This window comes from Montipora foliosa, chromosome 8 (assembly GCF_036669935.1).
Source record: "Montipora foliosa isolate CH-2021 chromosome 8, ASM3666993v2, whole genome shotgun sequence".
NCBI lineage: Eukaryota > Metazoa > Cnidaria > Anthozoa > Scleractinia > Acroporidae > Montipora > Montipora foliosa.
The window spans coordinates 51,654,359-51,673,655 of NC_090876.1; the positions used below are offsets into that span (position 1 = coordinate 51,654,359).

The window sequence follows — 19,297 nt, forward strand, 5'->3', positions numbered from 1 at the left end:
GCCCGCTGAATTCCGGCGATGTCTCTTTCGATTTTGCGATTTATTTGTGCAGCCAAAACTTACAATAACAAAATTGAACGTAGCAAAAATCTCCCAAAATGTTTGTCGCTGATCGTAACTGTTTGTATTCTATATTCACGGTTCAAAATTAATGTTGTTTTCATGTCGTACATATGTTATTCTCGAGCGACCGTCCTGGAAACTTCCTTCTGCTCTTTCCAAAAACTGTGTATCAATATTTATTTACTTTTGCATCAATATTTGTTTTTGCATAAAGCAAGCTAACAAAATCTGTACCTTGCTAAGTTCGCATTTGTTAGCGTTAATAGTACTTTCGGTCCAATGCTTCTGTTTTACGAAGGCGTATATGTTTTTGGTCACCCATCCAGACACTAATCCCGCCGGAGAGGGAATAACTTTAGTAATCTTTAGTATTACAAAGCTGTCAGATGCTCAGAGGGCACGCTTAAACTTGTGGTGAAAAGAAGTTTATCAACATGTCAGCCCAGAAGCCAATGTTTCTCACTTCCCATTTATTTTCTTCAATCTTTCTGGGTTCAGTACTTTGCTAGTAACCACATGTCTTCTCAGGCTATTTACCCAAGGCTACTACCATGGCACTACAATGATAGACAATACCAAAACAATATCGTGCACTGTTAGAGCTACATATTACGCAAGGATAGATTTTTTTCGTCGTACGAACGTGTGAGAACCTGTGAGCCAAAGGGCCTCTGCTGGTATGACTTCTGGGTGGCCCCTTAAATGGTCTTAATGACCCCCCAACTTGAAAAAATTGTCTGGAACGGTGCACGTACCACAGGCAACCCAGTGTACCCTCACGGAGGGTCTAGTTTTATTTACTGTCCAGCCGGCGGTCGAGGAAAGATCTCCCAAAAAAAAAAGGCCTAAAACAGCTTGGAACGACAAAAATACATGACGCAGGACTCAGTTGACATCTCGTTTGATGTTTCATTGAATTATTTGCTTTTAAACTTTATTTTCGAGCAAATCTTAGCCACCATAATATTCCTCAGTATTTCTTCTCTAGTTCGATAGGAACTACACCAACAGAGGGAGGTCAACCTGTGTACAATGTTGTGTTCACCAGTTAAACAGTTTTAAAGAACCAGCGTAGTGTTTAAGTCGTCCCATCGATACAGTGGTTAAACGCCCTAGATCTAGATACCTAGAAGATATAGAACGAGATCGTTAGCGACGTTGTCGGGAAAGTGCAGAACTTCATTCCATTGACCTTATGACTACGTTTACGCCTCCGTTTGGTCGTGAGCGCTGTAACGAGTTTGATTCCGCCTACACTAGTGAAAAGCAGCCTTTTATAAGGATAGAAGGGCAAAATGAAAGCTGTCACAATACTTTCGACAATTAACAAAATTAATGTTACATCTGTCTGATCAATAAACGAGACGCCACATCCCATACACCTGACTTGCTTGTCATTTTACTAAGCTGAGGCTTGCCATTTCACTGCAGAGTGATTTTACAACAAATGAAACTCTCTTTGCTCTTTAATCTTGGGAATGAGATGCGTTTCAATTTAAGCAGGTTACTATGCGAATTTCGTTCTCATGCAGAAGTATGAAGCAATGAACTTATTCACCGTTATGAAATGACTGCGGATAACCTTCGAGGGACTTCATGAACAAACTTGCCCAACAAGAACAAAAACTAACCAGATAACAGAATTCACCGCGACTGGCACTTCTATAGTCTTTACGTATAATTCTTTAATCAAAATTCATGTGTTTACTTTAAATTCAATAGACCAATTCGGCTAACTCAATGTTGTACCCAATTCAAATCCTCCGGGAGTAAAACGTTTTGTTCCAAGAATTTCCATATCATTTAAATGTGAATGCTTCATTGTCATGCAAATTCAACACACAAAGAATCTTAACCCCGAGAGATTTGAATTGGGTACAACATTGAGTTAGCCGAATTGGTCTATTGTTTACTTTTGAAGATAGCACTTTCAATGCTCACGTTTTTGAAGAATGTACTTTAGATTTAGACTAGAGACCCGCGAAAAGTGCGTCCTTTATGGTGAACTTGAAACTCGGCCACTTGATCTCAAAGAAATCAAACACCCCTTGTTCTTCTATGTCAATCAAACTCCAGTTTCAGGGTAGTCCCAACCGAAGTTCTCTTAAAATCCATGATATTTTGTGGCAAACTATTATAACCTTGTGATTTTTCCTAGTAGTGCACTGCTGCTTGACCTTAAATCATTCAATAATCAATGGGTCTAAATTATTGAATCTCGGAAAATATCATTCAATTGAATAATCTTTTTAATTGCTCGATGTGCCCTTGTCACGTCATTAGCAGAAGCATGTATTGCGTGGCTATAGGCTATTTGCAACGATTGGTCACAAGACCAATAATTGGTAAACTGTGTAGTTATCAATGTTTCTCTTAGCCAAAATGCTTATACTTATTAGAGGTAGGATAGGCGAAGGTAAATTAAAAAGGACCGAAATTTTCGGACTTCCAAGCCGCAAGGGAAAAAATTAACAGCGGTTTGAAAGAATGCAAGGATTTGCATTCAAATCATTGGAGCGCGACTGGAGGGCAAAGCGCCTTCCACCCATACAAAATCTAATTTCTAACGTCAATAATAACTTCTTAAACGATATGAGGTTATAAACCTTTTTCGTTTCTGCGAAAATAATATATTGAAACTGGTCGAGTAACTCATTTACGAAAAGGAGGTCACCTGACGAGCTGTTGCAAATAACCTGTCCAACGCGGGTAGACGACTCATATCAAACCACGCTAATTCCCCGGGAGCTGAGATTTGATCCCAAGTTGCGTCAAGTTGACACCTGCTTGCATTTCGGACGTTAGTTCTTCCTTAAGAACCGATTTGTATTGTTATCTATTCTTACTTTTACTGTTTTTTTTAGCAGGCTGCCAGCCCAGCTGCGCAATTCTATTTAAACAGAAAAGGCCCTGGGATTAAAGGTGGTATCTCATCTTTCCTAAACGAACAAATTACGTCTACATTAAATCCGGGTCAATCATGTTTAACTAATACAACCGAATTAGTCACTTTGCTATGTATTGATGCACTTTACCTGACGTCACAGTGGCAATGTTGGTCCACAGAACCATACAGAAAAGAGTCTTTTGGGAATTTGACTCTATTATTATGCAAAACGTGATCCATTATTCGCTATTGTTTTGTGCACCAACATGGCGGTCTCATCACGTTATGAAACCATCTATAAACACTGTTGTGTGCTAGAAGTGGTGTGGTAGATGTGGCAGTGAATGAGATGTGAAGATGACTTCACATTAACACGATGACCATCATCAGTCCTTTTTGCGCCATGGGACGCATAAGGCCTCAGCCCAACACGATGACCATAACCGAGACAAAAATAAATTCATTTCACTGAAGAATTAAAATGTGCATCAAAACACTAAGTTAATGTATAAAATGCTCAGATATAAAAACAAATCAAATCTCAAATGTATTTTAATACCCTCGGCTGTAGGGTTCTTTTTGTCATAGAAACTTAGTACACACCCTAACCTCAAGCGTTGCATGTATCTGCCTGAAAGGTTTCATTCACTAAATATTTACCGTAATTCCCAACTTACTTTATAGCACTGCCTCCCCCCCACCCCCCGCCCCCCAAAAAAAAGAGTAAAACCAGAAACAAAGTAAATTTTTTGGCCAATAACAACAGAAGCAGCAGACAATCAAATTAGCCAATCATAGGGTTAAGGACGGCGCTTAATTAATCGCGCGAAAACGCGCGTGAGCAAGTCACAATAGACCAATTCCGACATACTAATACTCAGCTTGACATTGAGAGAATAACACAAAGGAATAAGCGTGTCAACATGTTTATTCAATTTTCTTTCGATATCAAACATACATGTATTAATAAATCGGAAACGCTCTGTTGCTTTGCTTTTGCATCTAATAGCCCTTTTCACGGTTAGTTTTTCTCATTTGCATTGCAATGTAATCTAACGTGGGTGCGAGGCAATTTCGGGTTAAAACTACAAAATAGCCCGAAATTGCCTCATATGCATGCTAGATTACATTGCAATGCAAATAAGAAAAACTAACCGTGAAAAGGGCTATTGACTGAGTGTGTGGTGCGAGATTTTTTGGCAAATCGTTAAGCGCAGCAATGCAAAACCAAAACAGTCACCAAATTATTGACCAAACAATCTCGCCCCACCTTTTCAAGCAATGAACATGCGTTTTCCCGAGCTTAGCGCCGGCTTAGTGAATTTCAGTTCGCTACACGTCGAAGATGCTCTATTTTATTTTATACGTCTGTTGTGATCGACCAAAATAATTTACTTTCGCTTTCGTTTCTGGTTTGCTGGACGCAATTGAAAAGCGCACTATTTTTTCCCAATTTGGTGGTAGGTACTGGAATTCTCATTCAGACTAAACACAATTTTGATGCACCCAAGACATTGTGGTGCCATTCTCCAAGTGAGTTATCTCATCGCGTTTAGCATAAATTGGACCCCTGCATAAACTACACATAGAGTCGTACTGCGCTGTAAATGATTTCCGTCTGCCTTTAGAAGGACTGCCTCCATATTTCCGAACAGGGGATGCTCTTGGAGGATTGCTTTTTCTAGGGACGCTGTTGAACTGATATTTTGCTGACCCGGCGGGCGTCCTTTTAGTACTAGTTGGGGTCTGTGGCGGCGTCGGGAAGGTAAAACATGCCGGGGGCATCTTGAGACAACTCTTCGGGCTGATGCATCCAGCAGGATTTGCACTGTCTGTCAATGGAGACCACTGATTGACCGAAGAGCGAGAAGAACCTGTTGCATTATGGGCCAAGAAACTTAGACATCCAAAGAACTGATTGCAGGAGTCACTCAGCGGTACGCGAGTTTTGTCGCTCATGACTCTCGCACCGACTAAATTACCAGAACTTACTAACCCGCGAGTGCCGGAGCCTTCAATAAGAGAATCTGATGCGCCTTCTCCAGGGTAATCCGCTTCGTCTCGTTTCTCTTTTTTTGTCTTCAAATTACTTCGTGAGATGTAAAAATCCCCGGCTGTACTTGCGCTGCCAAGTCCTCTATCGTGCGGTGACGATGAGCATTGACGCTTCGAGGGAAGTGGCTGGACATGTGACTCTGCTTCAAAAGCCCACGCAAGAATCTCGTCGTCGTTGTCATCTTTGAACGCATCTTCCCAAGTATCACTGGCATTTGCGGCACTTTGCGGAGACTCAAACAACTCTTGGCTTTGGTTGAAACGGAGTGCTTCGCAATAGGCACCACTGCAGAGTAACTGGCTGGCAGTTTGGAACCCACAAGAAGAGTGAGCAAGGTCGGGAGTCTGGGTCAAAAACACACCAGCATCAGCGCTTGTTTTCTCCAAGTCTGTAGAGCAGGTACCTTCCCCAGCATCTTCCTCTGGGTCGTCACAAACAGGTTTTCGCAAATCTTCAGCAAGATATCGATGCAGCCTGGTTTTTCGTGCGAATGGCTTCGTCCTCACGGCTTGTTCTAAGTGTTTGGGGTCGTTGATGACTATAACCTGACGAATACCGCGAGTAATGGCCGTGTATACGTGCTGGCAACTTTGATACATCGGACTTCCAACAACGTACACAACAGTGTCGATCTCAGAACCCTAAGAGAGAAAAACGAAATGGCAAAAAGCAGAGTTAAAAGGTCTCAGCAAAATATAGACAGTGAAAAGCATGCGTGTGCAGCCAGAAACCCCACTACTACACTACACTAGTTCATTTTGAACAAAATGGGACATTTTCCCCTCTAGATTAAAAGGCATGTCAACAAAAATGGTGACAAACACACCCATACAAATCTGAGGGAATATCTTTGAGTACCACACAAGCGGGACTGCAATTCACGTCAGCCGCTTCAACTTACCACAACAGTTTTGAGAGACGAGGACTACGACTTCAAGTCCATATCATAGACCACGGAGTCTGACCATTTGCAGATGTCATTAAAAATGGAGCTCGAGTTGTTCAAAGCAGGGCTGGAGCCCATCCGCTATAAATACTACGGCAACTTATACAGCGGATTTCTATTCACTGTCGTTAAACCAAAACCAAACTAATAGACCTTTTCACGGTTTCTGACGCCACATTGGTTGAGGGGCAAACAAGGCTTAAATTACAGTGAATGTATGGGAATTTTGCCGACTTCGATCCATTATAAATCCTTTAAGGTCTGACGATTGTGGATAGCGAGAATACCTCTCAAAAAGCACTTCTTTTGAGATTATTTTCATGAAGCATGACGATCAGAATCAAGCTATAACGACCGTAAACGAAATTTGTACATTTCATATAAACCCTTGTAAACAAAATTATGGAAATTCCCGCGAAATTTAAAGCGACATGAGGAGATTCCTAATATCCAATTTTCAGACGTTGTTCCTGAATGATATGAATAAAGCGACTAAAATATTTTTAAATTTTCGAAATCTGCCTTTTTGCAGCGGAGCTATAAAGGTTTGAATTTGGCCAAAATCCCATACATTCACTGTAAGTTAAGCCGCGTTTGCCCCCCAACCAAGATGCCGTCAGAAATCGCGAAAGGTCAATTACTCTTACCAATCACAAGTGGCGCGTACAGCGCGATGAGCCAATCAGGATTGGAAAAAATTACATGTGCCTTGCTCAAAGCGCGGGAAAATGCGCGTGTGCAAGTCGCAATTGGGTTTGGTTTTGCTTCTATGGTTGAAAAACTGATGCGAAGTTTTTAAGCCAATCACTAAGGGTAGCAGTCGCAATCGTGTAATCACTTTCGACAGTCATTTGAAAACCGCTCTAGGATTTAATCAGACATAACTAAGGTTAGCGCTGAACCAGGATGCGTAGAAGACTAGCTCATACCTGAAAGGTATGTATTGTCCTCGCCCATGCGTGACAGAGCTTCGCCTTTAACAACATCTTCTTGTCAATCTTCATGATCTTTTCTCCATTGTCCAGACTTAAGTAAGTCGTTTTCTTGTTACGATTATCCTCCTCGTCAATAATTTCCCGAATGAAAAAGATCTCTCCGTTACAGAATTTCACGTCTTCTTTTGAGTGTACATCGAAGCACACGATGGTCTTTTTGACGCAAACCTTGTCCCCCACTTGAAAGTCCAGCTTCCCTTTGGCGTCCTTGATAGAATGTTTGTTATAATGGCGAGCGCACAGTTCATTGATGTTCAAACAATCTGTGCGCCGGAAGGCGATAAATTGAGATTTATCAGGCTCTGGCAAATTCACAGCGGATATCTTGTTTTCTAGTAAATCTCGCACCATTTGTGTGACAGCCATGTCATCAGATTCAACTCCACTCTCACTTTGTTTGGATTGGTAGCGGAAAGAAATAAACCCTCTTTTGGGGTCATCTGGAAAGAAAGGCATCTGTTGACAGGAAATCCTCCCAGCATTTTGCGCAATAAGTTGAGATTCAGCTCTGTGATTTGTCCTCAGCATGACACTGCAGCCATGCTCCAAGAGTGCATTGTAAACGTCCCCCAGAAAATTGCCTGGCTCAATGGACGGCAACTGGTGCTTGTCTCCCAGCAAAACAATTTGCTGCAGTGAACACTTCTTCGAAAGTATGTTCATAAGGGTCGCAAATGTTTTCACAGAAACAAGTGAAGTCTCATCACAAACAAGAAGCTTAACCTCTGAAAATTTCCATGCGGACTGGCTTTCGCCGTTCTTGGCCGCCTTGAGCCAGCGCAGATAACTAAAAATCACCGAGTGTAACGTGTATGCCTGAAGGCCGGTACGTTTTCCCAAAATACAAGCTGCTCTGCCAGTTGGTGCTGTTAGTAATACCGCATCGCCACAAGGGTCAGTTATCGCAGTTTCATGCTGAGAAATATCTGGATTCTGAGAGCAATTCTCAATGTTTGGTGGGGTTTCAGGAGATAAACTATTGGCGGAGGTGGGCAAGGGACCCGTGCAGCCTTGAAAAACCGTATGAGAGACACCAGTCAAACTTCTAAAACAGCCTGCCAAGGGTTGTTCGTCTTGTTTGGCACAAAATTCACCGTCAGCTGCAAGCTGAGCTCTTTTCACTTTTAGAGCCTGTGATAAAACACTTGACACAACATGAGTCTTACCACAGCCGCCTCTTCCAGATAGGACAACAACTGAATTGGTGGTTATCATTTTTGCTGCTCTAAGCTGGTCTGCATCACCACCAAAAACCTAGAGAACGAAAATAAATACGATAGATTTAATACCACTTTTGCAGGTTATTAGTCCAAGACCCCTGAAATGTAAGAAATGTCTGTAAAAGAAATTGTTCACCTCTAATTAATTGTATCATTCGTCACCACTCCATGCAATTATGCATTTCAAAAACTCAGTGGAATTGTCATGAGCTGTAGAATCCACTACGGCCTACAAAAGTCCTCTGCATCACATCCAACAAAACATCACAATAATTTCAGCCTGTTCAATACCAAGGGTTGCCAGAATCAGAAACATGAAATGTGCATTTTGATTTGAAACTCTTCAGTACCTCCGCTGCGCCAGAGCTGTAGCAGTCATTAAGAGCCGGCCAAAGCAGGCGTCTAGTTGCCAATTTACATCGGTTTATTTTGATATCACTTTGCTGAACATTCGGCCGAGTTGCTCGAAGCATGATTAGCGCTAATCATCCGGGTTCAATACCACGAAAACGTATTAATTTTAGCTGCATTTAACCCAGAATTAGTGCTAATCGGCCTTCAAACAACTTGGCCCTGGACTACTAAAAGCAGTATAATTACTTCCATAGCGACGGCTGTTATGTTACGAAAGAACTTACTTTCTCATCAATCTCCACTCCATTCACCCATGGGCGTGTTTTCCTCATCTTGCAGATGGTTCTGGCTATGGTTTGTTCATACCTTCGAATGTGCGGCAAAAACAATGAGGTTGGCGTACCGTAGCACTCACCGCCAATTTTCACCGCATTTATCGCCTTGAGATAATCGAGGCTGTCATCCCAGCAGGTGACACGATAAGATTCTGTTGTAAATGGTGGCTTAAAATATCTCTCACTTTTTAATTGCTTTAAGGGAAAGTAGGTGTGACCATACTTGTACGTAACCTTGCACAGTGCATTGTAAATGTACAAAGCATCACAGTTCATCACTGGCATTTTTTTCAACAGGTTACAGTTGACAAACGACGGTATCTTCACCTCGAAGCCTGATATCCCAAACCTTTCTTGAAGGATTTTCTGGAAACCAAGTATCCAGGGCTCGCATTTCAAGGCTTTCTCCATGTCCTGCAGCACTTCAAGTTTGACGGAGGAGAACAGTGTTTTTACATGCCGAGGGAACAAACGGTGGGCAACTTTTGTCAATTCCAGAACCATAAAGGCTTTGCCTGTGGCTAATGACAAAACAAGGGGAAAATGATTAATATTTATTTAATTGAATTATTTATTAATTGATTTACATATTTATTTATGTCATTATAACGTGTTGATAAACAATCTGTCCACACCTAGAGTTATTCAGCTGGAATGCGTTAGTCAATGAAAGGGTTTAACATCTTGACTTCAGAATATATAAAATACAAATACATATATATATATATATATATACTGAAAGTAACCAGATTATGAACATGCTCTTGAGTAGGTTGAAAGGAGCGCCAGTAAAATTTGCTATCCCTTGTACTGTTTACCAGCATTCCGATCAATGAAGCCATTCCAGTTGTCAGAGCCAAACTGGAAAGTGACCAGAGCTTACCGGATAGATGCCCGTTAGATATCGCCCAATTATCTGTTCTACTAGAGATGTGCCTCTCGAGCACATACTTCACATTCCAGGGTGAATTCTACAAACAAAAGAAAGGAGCCGCCATGGGGTCTCCAATTTCCCCTGTAGTGGCCAATCTCTACATGGAACAGTTTGAGAGCAGAGCTCTGGACACCGCCCCCACCCCTCCAACTATGTGGTATCGATATGTGGATGACACGATGGCCAAGATTCACGAAAACGCCGTCGATTCCTTCTCAGAACATCTAAACTCCATTGACCAACATATCCAGTTCACTTCGGAACAAGAAAAGGATGGCAGGATTCCTTTCCTTGATACCTGTGTGAGTATTAACCAAGATGGTTCTACCAAGATCTCCGTGTACCGCAAACCTACGCACACGGACCAGTACCTAAACTTCCAATCAAACCATCATCTACAACACAAAAGAGCTATGGTTAACACCCTGATGTTGAGAGCTCAGACCTTGGTTACGGAAAACGATGACCGAACTAGAGAAACACAGCACGTCAAGCAAGCTCTAAAAATGAATAACTATCCAGAATGGATGCTAACAATACCACATCCAAAATCTACAACAGAAGATACCGACGAGCCTCAAAACGAGAAGAAAATCTATGCATCAACGCCATACATCAAAGGAATCTCGGAACGCCTGCAAAGAGCTTTCAAGTCACACGAGGTTACACTTATTCATAAACCCGTCAATTCTCTAAGATCACAATTGGTACGTGTCAAGGACACAACTGTCAATCTCAAGAAATGCGGTACTGTGTACCAGATCCATTGTGAGAAGTGTAACAAGGAGTACGTTGGCGAAACGGCCCGCTCTCTGGAAATCAGAGTGAAAGAACACCAATCAAGAAGTTCATCAGCTATTCACGAGCATTGTCGCCTGGAGGGTTACTCGGTGGACCCAAATAAGACAAAAGTACTATCAACCGAAGTTAACACCTCCAAACGCAGGATAAAAGAAGCTATTCAAATTAAACTTACGAAACCGGCGTTAAACAGAGACAATGGTTACGAATTAGCAGCTATCTATGACACAATTCTAACCCCCAAGAGGCGTTAAAAACCCTTATTTAAAATTCATCTTTTTAACATTCATATCATTGACTGATGAAGTCCGGTTGAAAAAACGGACGAAATATTTCATAAGTTTTAACTTTCAGCTCCGAGTTTGTAAAACTTTTTAACTTTTATTATGCTTCCGGAGCAGGAAACAAATGTTTTTGATTGTTATTAATTAAAGTGTAATCTCATTATCTGCTGTTTGTCAGTTGCTAACATGTGGAAACGTTTTGTCCTTGCCTCTTGATTACTTATGTTCCTTGTCTTTTATGCAATCCCTGGGATATTCACAGCCACAAGCATCCTCGATTACATGTCCAAATAAATGCAGACAACAAACACCACACCAATTAACAAGAGGCAGGTAGCCTACACTTTGTTCGAAGTTTTTCAATTTCGTAGTCTAAAGTCCACATTCCATGACCCAACCGTAGAATAGTTTGCATTTACTATCGTTATCAGAATTGATTCAAATCAAAACCAGTAAACAGATGCTTTACAAATTTCAACGATGGTATTTTAAAATCCTTACTATTTTTTCTGAGCAATACTAAGAGAATTAATTCAAAAAATATAAAATTACCGAGTTTTATTTGTGAACATAAACCACAGGTTTACCATCTTAAATTGGGTGTGTTGAGTTGTATTGACACGAAAAAAACTTTCCAGGAATATTCTCCAGTTAACTCATACGTTTGGAAATAAAGGCTCCGATAAAGTATTTTTGCCTTGTGTTGTGTTCTACTGTATTTACAAATAAAGTGGAATAACTATGGCTTTGGGTAGTTTGAGGGAGGTTTATTTTTCGGCGGTTTAGTGCCTGTCAATAACAGGTTAAGGCTGACCACTTTTTTTAACCGCCACTTCATCAAAGCCATCTGAATTCAAATCAAGGAAAATCTCGCACAAAAAACCTGGCACATTACGATTGAAGACATCCTCATCTATGTCCCAACCAAGTTTCACACTTGTAGGCAAATGATTTGTACCAGAAAATTCTGATTTTCAACCCTGGATAGCATTGTAAAAGGATCAAGTAAAAACATAGGAACTTTGGTATTCAAATCAACCAATCAGGGTATCCCTTACCTAAACGGCTGCATCACGCAGGCCACCCAGCACAGGGGAAGCAATGCACTGATTGGCTGATTCAAATCAGGCTGTGTACTTAGAATACCGAAGTTCCTATGCTTTTCCTCGATCCTTTTATGATGCTATCCAGGTCGAAGATCGCAATTTTCTGGTACCAGTTACCTGTTAATTGTTACCAGTTACCAGTTCTCTGTTACCTGTTACCAGCATTTTAGACCCGCCGTCACAACACACTGAATTGCATGACCAGTTGTCACGCAGTGGTAACACAGTCGGGATTTGACAAGAATAAACCGCTTCAGGAAACAAAATTAATCTTTATAGGAAAAGCCCTGTTCTTTGTTATGGAAAGCTCTGTTTGCCCTTCTGAAATTACAGTCAAGGAGCTCACTCAACCACATAACATAATTACTCAGACTATTCATTACAAAAAATACAAAACAAGTTTCACAATTAATGATGATATATTGGTTAGGGGGCAAACACCGCTAAGATTACAGTGAATGTATGGGGTTTTGGCCAACTTTGAACCCCTTTAATTCCACTACCGAAGCAGCATTTTGACAGTGAAAATGTCGTTTGAAAGGAATTTGAACTACAGTAACAGTATTTTCATGAAGTACAAATTTATAAAGAACAGATTCAGGGTACAATGACTATAGGCATGTTTTTAAGCTGTTGACACCTGAACCACCCTGGACTGCCCCACTTGACCAGTAAAAATGGTCTGGTGTAAGACAGAGTAAAATCTACGTCCCACTCCCAGGAGTCGAAAGAGTTAACATTTCCTAGCCTGCCCCACGGACGAAACCAAACTTCTGGTTAGGTCCGTCGGCAAACCACTCCCTGCTTCGCAGACGTTACTAACTGGTGTTAGATTACATCTGCGACGCATGCTAACATTTCCTTACAAAAACTTTACAATCAGAATTATGCAAATTGCCATAAAATTAGAAGCGACATGAGAAGATTTATAATTCCTGAGTTTAAAAAAGGTCATACCTCCTTTAAAGGCCTAATTTCGGTTGAAAGAATAACAGCAATAAAAGTTTTAAAAATTGTTGCAACCCTAACGTTCCAGCAGTTCAAAGTCGGCCAAAATCGCATACATTTACTTTATAAAGTTTAGAAAAACACAGGGCTTTCCATTATAAAGTACAGGTTTTTCCCTAAAAAAATGCCTTTCTATTTGCAAAGTGACTGTTTTCTCAATTTTGAAATTTTATCATGCTGACTGCATTACCGTTGCATGACAAGCGGTCATGCGATTCTGTAATTTTATGTGTTGATTTTGTGTATAGTAAGTCTTGCAATCACTTTGGTGTGCTCTCAATTAATATCAATAGTAACAACAACAGCAGCCCACAAATAGCTTAAGATAAGTTAATTGAAGTGCCGCTAGAAAAAGAATTGATTTGCTTAAAAAGCCCGACAAAATGCGGTTTTTATTCTTGCTGTGGATGTTTATGCACTTATCAATGTTTTTCCCCTTGGGGGAGGGCGGGGTACACAGGGATTTTGACGACCTATCTTGTCCCCTGTCAGGGGATTTTGACGTCCATCACTTGCTCGCGGGTGGGGATTTTTTCAATCAACCATCTTGAAAAAACCTGGAGAGCTTGGTAACTACTTGTCAATGTGCCATCTTGGAAAGGCCTGAACAGCCTTGTATGTAGTTTTGGGCAAGGAGAAACTCGAGGTGTGTCAATAGCCACTTCCTTTGTTATTTAAATTATGCCATCCAGTATTTTATTATGCTACATGTAGGTTGTTGCATATCACACAACACAAGTTCTTTTACTTTTTTATTTCCTCTTTTGTTCGAGAAGGTTCAACAAAAAATGTGGCCTTCCTTTTAACATCAATGATTTGCACAGTGAGAAGTTTGTTGAACACTGGTCAGTGAAGTACAAATTTAAGACAGGTTTGACTTGTAACAGGCCTCTTTTTGGTTTGGATTTCGTGTAACGAAACTTGAGGTCTGCCTCCAATAAGACGCTTCTGTTGAGGCGATCAAAATCGGAATTTTAATGATCTATAATTAGACATTTTTTTATTCAGGCTCCAGCTGATTTTTCCATATGCCTGGTAATTTTGACCACTTGAGATTTCCCAGGGTGGAGATCTTCACTATTTGGGTGCCCTCCAGGGAGGGGAATTTGGCCACTTGCCCCAAAAAATGTCAAAATCCCCTGGGTGTACCCACCCACAGGGGAAAACATTGATAAGTGTGTTATACTGTCTCCTAAACTGCAACCAAATGCCCAGCCCCTCATTTTTATGTGAATAGAGTGTATTGTTATCTGTTTCGTTCTTAAAACAATGCCGCCACAAGAAGACTGAATAAAGCTGTGAACGGGCCGGATCATTGGGGAGTCTCCAAAACACAATTCACCTTTATCACTTGGCGGCCATTTTGGAGTCCATGGGGAATTAAAGGCTTTTTCTTTGCATTGTCTTTGCCTGTCCAGCCTCACACTGAATGAGAGGTTCGACGGGCAAAATCTTTAGTTTGGACATTGAGTGATATGGGCCAATTGGTAACCTTTTACTCCCATAATTAAGCAACAACCAGAGTGGAAGTCATCTTCAGAGTCAAGTGATTCTTGGCTCTGAAGACCTTCTGCTCAGGTTGTTGAAACGTCAGTCAATGTCATCTTAAACACTCCTTCTCGGGACTACACTCGCCCGGACGATTGTACTTTACTTACCGGTAATTGTGATATGAATCCTCGGTTCAAACCATTTACGAGGTATAATTAACAATTAGGCCCGTGGCCCTTGAGGGCGAAGGGTCTAATTGTTTTAGTATCACCCAACTAGTCGGACAGAAAAGGCAATAATAAAGTTAGCAAATGCAAGTTAAAGAAATATTTATTTGGGAATAAAACGAAAGAAAACGTTACGCTTTTCGCTACTCGAGGACTATTACTAATAGTCCTCTAGTAGCGTAGCCAATCAAAATGCAGGATTTGCATTAGTCCACTAGTTGGGTGATACCAATCACTATAATTTATATAGGCAAAACACTTACGTGTGAAGGTCAAACTTATTTGAATTTGTTTGGCAATTTCGCTGTTGACTTCACTGCTGCTCTCGAATTCCCGCAAATTCCCAAGCAGATCCACGAAGGTTGGTGTCAAATTTCTGCTTTCGGCAAACTCTAAGAAAGCAGAGGCATGCTGTTCATTTACAGAGCATCCTTGTATCAGGAACAACGAAAGCAACGACTTATCAACGCCCTCGTCACGACGAATGCTGTAGGAAGGAATCAAATCTTCCCGTCGTTGCGTTCTGGTTTTGATCTCAAATAACTCTACCATCCACCACGGATAGGAAAACATGCAATCAAATCGAGCGCGAATAACTTTCTCGCGCGTGATGACAAATTGTCCGTTCTGATCATTCAACTGTTGCAGCTTTTCTGAGACACATCGTATTCTTGACGGGTTTATAGACTGATGTTTCCCGGAGGCAATCTGCAAGATTTCGTGATAGTCTGGATTTTCGAAATCATCGTTGTCGCTATCACTTTCCGGGTCAGAGTTCGCTTCGTCGTTACTGGCCTTTCCTTCTTTCGGTAAAAAGAATCCTCGAAATTTAAGCATGATAAGGTGCTGCATGTATAAAGGAATCGCTCATTTGACTTTTCAGCTGTTTTCTTTGAGACACGGACACGATCGATTTCAGCCTCCCGCCAAATTCGAATGCATTCCCACAATTCCTCGCAGCCGTACAACATTCCACGATGAGATCATGTATAAGCGCCCTGATGAGATGGTAAATAGCCAACGAGGCAGACTCGAACCCAGTTGCTATTTACGGGTTTCAAAGCGAAAGCGGTCTGGATAAAGTGGAGCGCGCGGGGAGTTATGGGAAGAGGCCGAAGAAAATAACGTGCAATCGTGCATAGAGCCGTGCAGAGCAGAGAAACAGAATATGGTGTTATTTTACACCTGTGTTGTGGTTAAAATTCAGTTCGAATTGTAGCTTAGTATTTAACGTACTAAAGTGTTCTGCCGAAGATCTTTTCTCATTTTTTCTTGGCTTGTTATGTCGAGGTAAACCGTGTTACTGCAAATGGTTCTTCGCGGGAACATTTGCGGGAAGTCGATTTGGGTGATTTAGACAGTTCTTTCACTGAATTGTGTATCGAAGTGAGCTGTATTTCTAATACTTTAACAAGTGTGCTGTTATGTAGAACACTGAAACCAAAATGGAAAATTCTCTGGTAACTTATGGGTTCAACAAAGACGAGAAGGAATCCAACACGTCTCTGTTCTCTGCACAGTCTTCAGGTAAAAATAATATGAAATTTGACAGCCAAGAAAGATTGCCTCTAATAGCAAATATGTAGTTTGTTTCAAAAAATATTTCGCTGGAAAAGGTGGCCTTTATGAATTCATCATGTTTTGTAATACGCGAGCTTAACTGGATAGTTTTTATGGCAATAGTAAAGCATTTTCGTGTCAAAATGACGTTGACGTCTTTCTGTTCTGTTAACTTAATTAAATATACCATGCCTCGTTATTTGCACTCTCAAAATTACCTTTGGAACCTACTTTTTGCGTAGAATAAGCTTTTAGAATGATGTTCTTGTCTTCTGTGGTGATACTTGACGATTCGGGAACATTTGTGAAAAAATATTCACAACGGGTCACACGCGCAACTTGATCGCCCTTATAAAATATTCGCAGACCGGTCGATTTCTCTGAAAGGGTGATTGCTACCGAAAAGAGAAAGATTTTCACAATAACTGAAAGTTCCTGTGTTAAGCATGGAAATTCGACGAAGCGGTAAATGCGACTAAATTTGTTGCGTGCGTTGCTATTTTTGTGTTTTGACAGATTTTGACAGAGTATTAAATTATGAAAAAAGTATCTACGGAATACGGATAGATCGTTGAAAAATCTTTATTTTTAGCGGTTATTTGAACATAAAAGATGGAACGCTTGACAAGAAATAATATTTTTGTTGATACTTGAAAGAAAAAAAATTTCGCGGGAATCAGGACGCGGTGAAAATGAGTTAACAAATTTGCGTACGTGCGTTGAAATGTGATACGCTAGGTTTGACAAATGATTTTGTCATTGTAGTGTAAAATGAAGTTTATTTGGTAAGGCAACAATATTTCTTGAACTTCCTGGTTAATCCAATTTATTGCCACCACTTACTAGAGCGAAGATTGTTTACATGAAACTCACGCTTTTTGCGAATTTTGAGAGTCATGAAATTACATCATTTGCGTGACAATATATCCCTTTACTCTAACACAAAAATATTCAGATAGTAACAAACTTCATATTTATTAACCATTTCTTCTGCTGATGCCAAATTAATTATTTTGGAATTTTACCCCCCATGGCATGGTGTTGATAAATGTTCTCCAAATATGCTTTGGTTTCATCTCCATGAAGCTTTCGAGATAGCATAAGTGCTTCTTTCAAAAATGAAGATGGAACGTTACACCCATGAATGGTCTTATAATGGTGAAAAATCGCGCTCTTTTGATAAAATATAGGTTTCTTGCTACAACCGCTATGCGGACAAGCCAATTTTCTCTCTAATATGGCTGAATGCACTTTGCGATCAAGAACAGCAGCCATGTTGGAACGAAATCTGCCAGTCGCTATTTTCCCTTCGACCCTTTCCATGTCGCGCACCTTAATCCAACCTAGTATCCAATCCTCTTTCCCCAAAAAGCACGTAAATATCGACTGGGTACGAGTCTGCCAACGAGGCGCTGGGGGTTAGGGTTAGGGTTAGGGTTACGGTTAGGGAAGTTGGGGTTGTAGCCGATATAACGCGCGCTCTGATTGGCTAATTGTGACTGGCCCACGAGCCGATTACGGGCTTGCAAAAACAAAGCAAAAGGTAATTAAAAAACCATATAATAAACTACTTACTAACCGAGCTAGCTCGAGCCGTACTGGGGAATATTGGCCCTGGGTCGTTTTTGTACGGACCTCGCTGCGCTCGGTCCGTACTGCCACGAGCTCGGGCCAATATTTCTCTGGCAGTACGGCCCTCGCGCTCGGTTAGTAAGAAGTTATTAAGGGGTCACCCAGAAGTCATACCAGCAGAGGTCCTTTGGCTCACAGGTCCTCACACGTTCGTACGACGAAACAGATCCTTTTCTGAGGTTAAACACCTGGCTACCAGCCTAACTCTTTTTCCTACTTTCCCAACCGCGAGAAAACCGCGGTAAATCAGCCATCGCCAAAAAAGTTTTTTTTTCTCAAAAAATATTTAAAGTTAGGGGGAAAAAAATACATCATTTTAAAGCTAAGAAAATAAGCTTTCCAACAGCATATAACTTATTTACAGACAAATGAAACATTTTATAAAAGCGAAAGTTGAACGAAAAAATTTAAGAAAAATAACAGGAAAATATGTTTTCCAGGCAAAATTTGGTCATTTTAGCGTTGATTACGAATTTGTGGATGCAAAACTAAAATTTTCTGCAATTTATCTGCTTTCTTGGACATAAATTCGACCGAAAACTGATGAGGCACGAATATTTTTAGATTTTTAGGGATAATAGATAACGTGGATTCAATGCGTAATGTGATAATGCGATAAAAGTGTCAAATTTGCGACCCAATGCTAACGGCAACGGAAGCGATCGCATTACGAATAATTAACCTCTGTTGCCAAAAACCACCCAAATAACCGGTCCGTGTAAAACGCAGACTGCAGACTGCAGACTGCAGACCAGGGATAAAATGAAGACTGAGGGTAAAATGCAGACTGCAGATCGCAGACTGCGGGTTAATAAAATAATAATGAAAAAAGAGTTATAAGAGTGTTAGTAGCCGTTTGTACTTTCACACTGAAACCCCAACACAGCCCCGGGGGGGACTCCCATATGAAACAGACGGGGATGCTCGTCGTCTCGCTTAGGGGTGTAAATTTTGGATTTTGGTCTCGCTTAGGGTGTTCCGGGAAAAGCGCCAATATTTTAAGCCGCCAAGGTCTCGTTTAGGGTTCCGCGAAGAAACACAGAATTACGCGAAGAGAAACAGAAGTCAAATTTTCTTTTTAACTTGTTTTTAGGGGTCAAAATTTGCTTAAGCCACGCCCAGATTGGTATCCTTTAGGGATCACAAAAAGCTTGAGCCACGCCCAGATGGTCTCCTTTAGGGGTTAAATTGGGTGTCCCCCCCCCCCCCCCCCCCCCCCCGGGAACACAGCTCCCATCGCTTTGGTTGCCCCACCGCATGTTTTAAATCCGGATTTTCATCGAACTCTGTAAGAATTGAAGCTGTTTGAATCCTTGTTGTTGTTGGAAAAAGGACAGTTTCGTTAAGTGAGTTGCTTTTGGGCAAAGAAGTCACCACCCCGTAATTCAACTGTCCATT

General features: G+C 41.0%; 1 protein-coding gene across 3 annotated transcripts; it reads right to left on the minus strand.

Annotated features, from left to right (window-relative positions):
- Positions 1-1,042: 1,042 nt before the first annotated feature.
- LOC137967774 (DNA helicase B-like) lies at positions 1,043-16,704 on the minus strand. Of its 3 annotated transcripts, XR_011116575.1 has the most exons (5): positions 14,971-15,636; positions 8,806-9,377; positions 6,882-8,201; positions 4,221-5,647; positions 1,043-3,961 (listed from the first exon to the last, which is right to left on the minus strand). XR_011116575.1 is itself a non-coding variant. In XM_068814343.1 (4 exons), the coding sequence occupies exons 2-4, from the start codon at positions 9,358-9,360 to the stop codon at positions 4,436-4,438; spliced, it is 3,087 nt and encodes a 1,028-aa protein (XP_068670444.1). In that variant the 5' UTR covers positions 9,361-9,377; positions 16,499-16,704; the 3' UTR covers positions 3,999-4,435. The 3 variants fall into 3 exon arrangements, 2 of the variants coding, with proteins under 2 accessions (XP_068670444.1, XP_068670443.1); XM_068814343.1 differs by lacking the exons at positions 1,043-3,961; positions 14,971-15,636 and adding an exon at positions 16,499-16,704 and having other exon boundaries at positions 3,999-5,647; XM_068814342.1 differs by lacking the exon at positions 1,043-3,961 and having other exon boundaries at positions 3,999-5,647.
- Between the last annotated feature and the right edge of the window lie 2,593 nt (positions 16,705-19,297).

Excerpts from the sequence above, each read along its gene's own strand:
- LOC137967774 (XM_068814342.1), bottom strand. The coding sequence starts at position 15,559 with ATGCAGCACCTTATCATGCTTAAATTTCGAGGATTCTTTTTACCGAAA. Across the intron at positions 8,202-8,805 it reads GAGTGGAGATTGATGAGAAA|GTTTTTGGTGGTGATGCAGA; the intron begins GTAAGTTCTTTC and ends TTCGTTCTCTAG. Across the intron at positions 5,648-6,881 it reads GGACAATACATACCTTTCAG|GGTTCTGAGATCGACACTGT; the intron begins GTATGAGCTAGT and ends TTTCTCTCTTAG.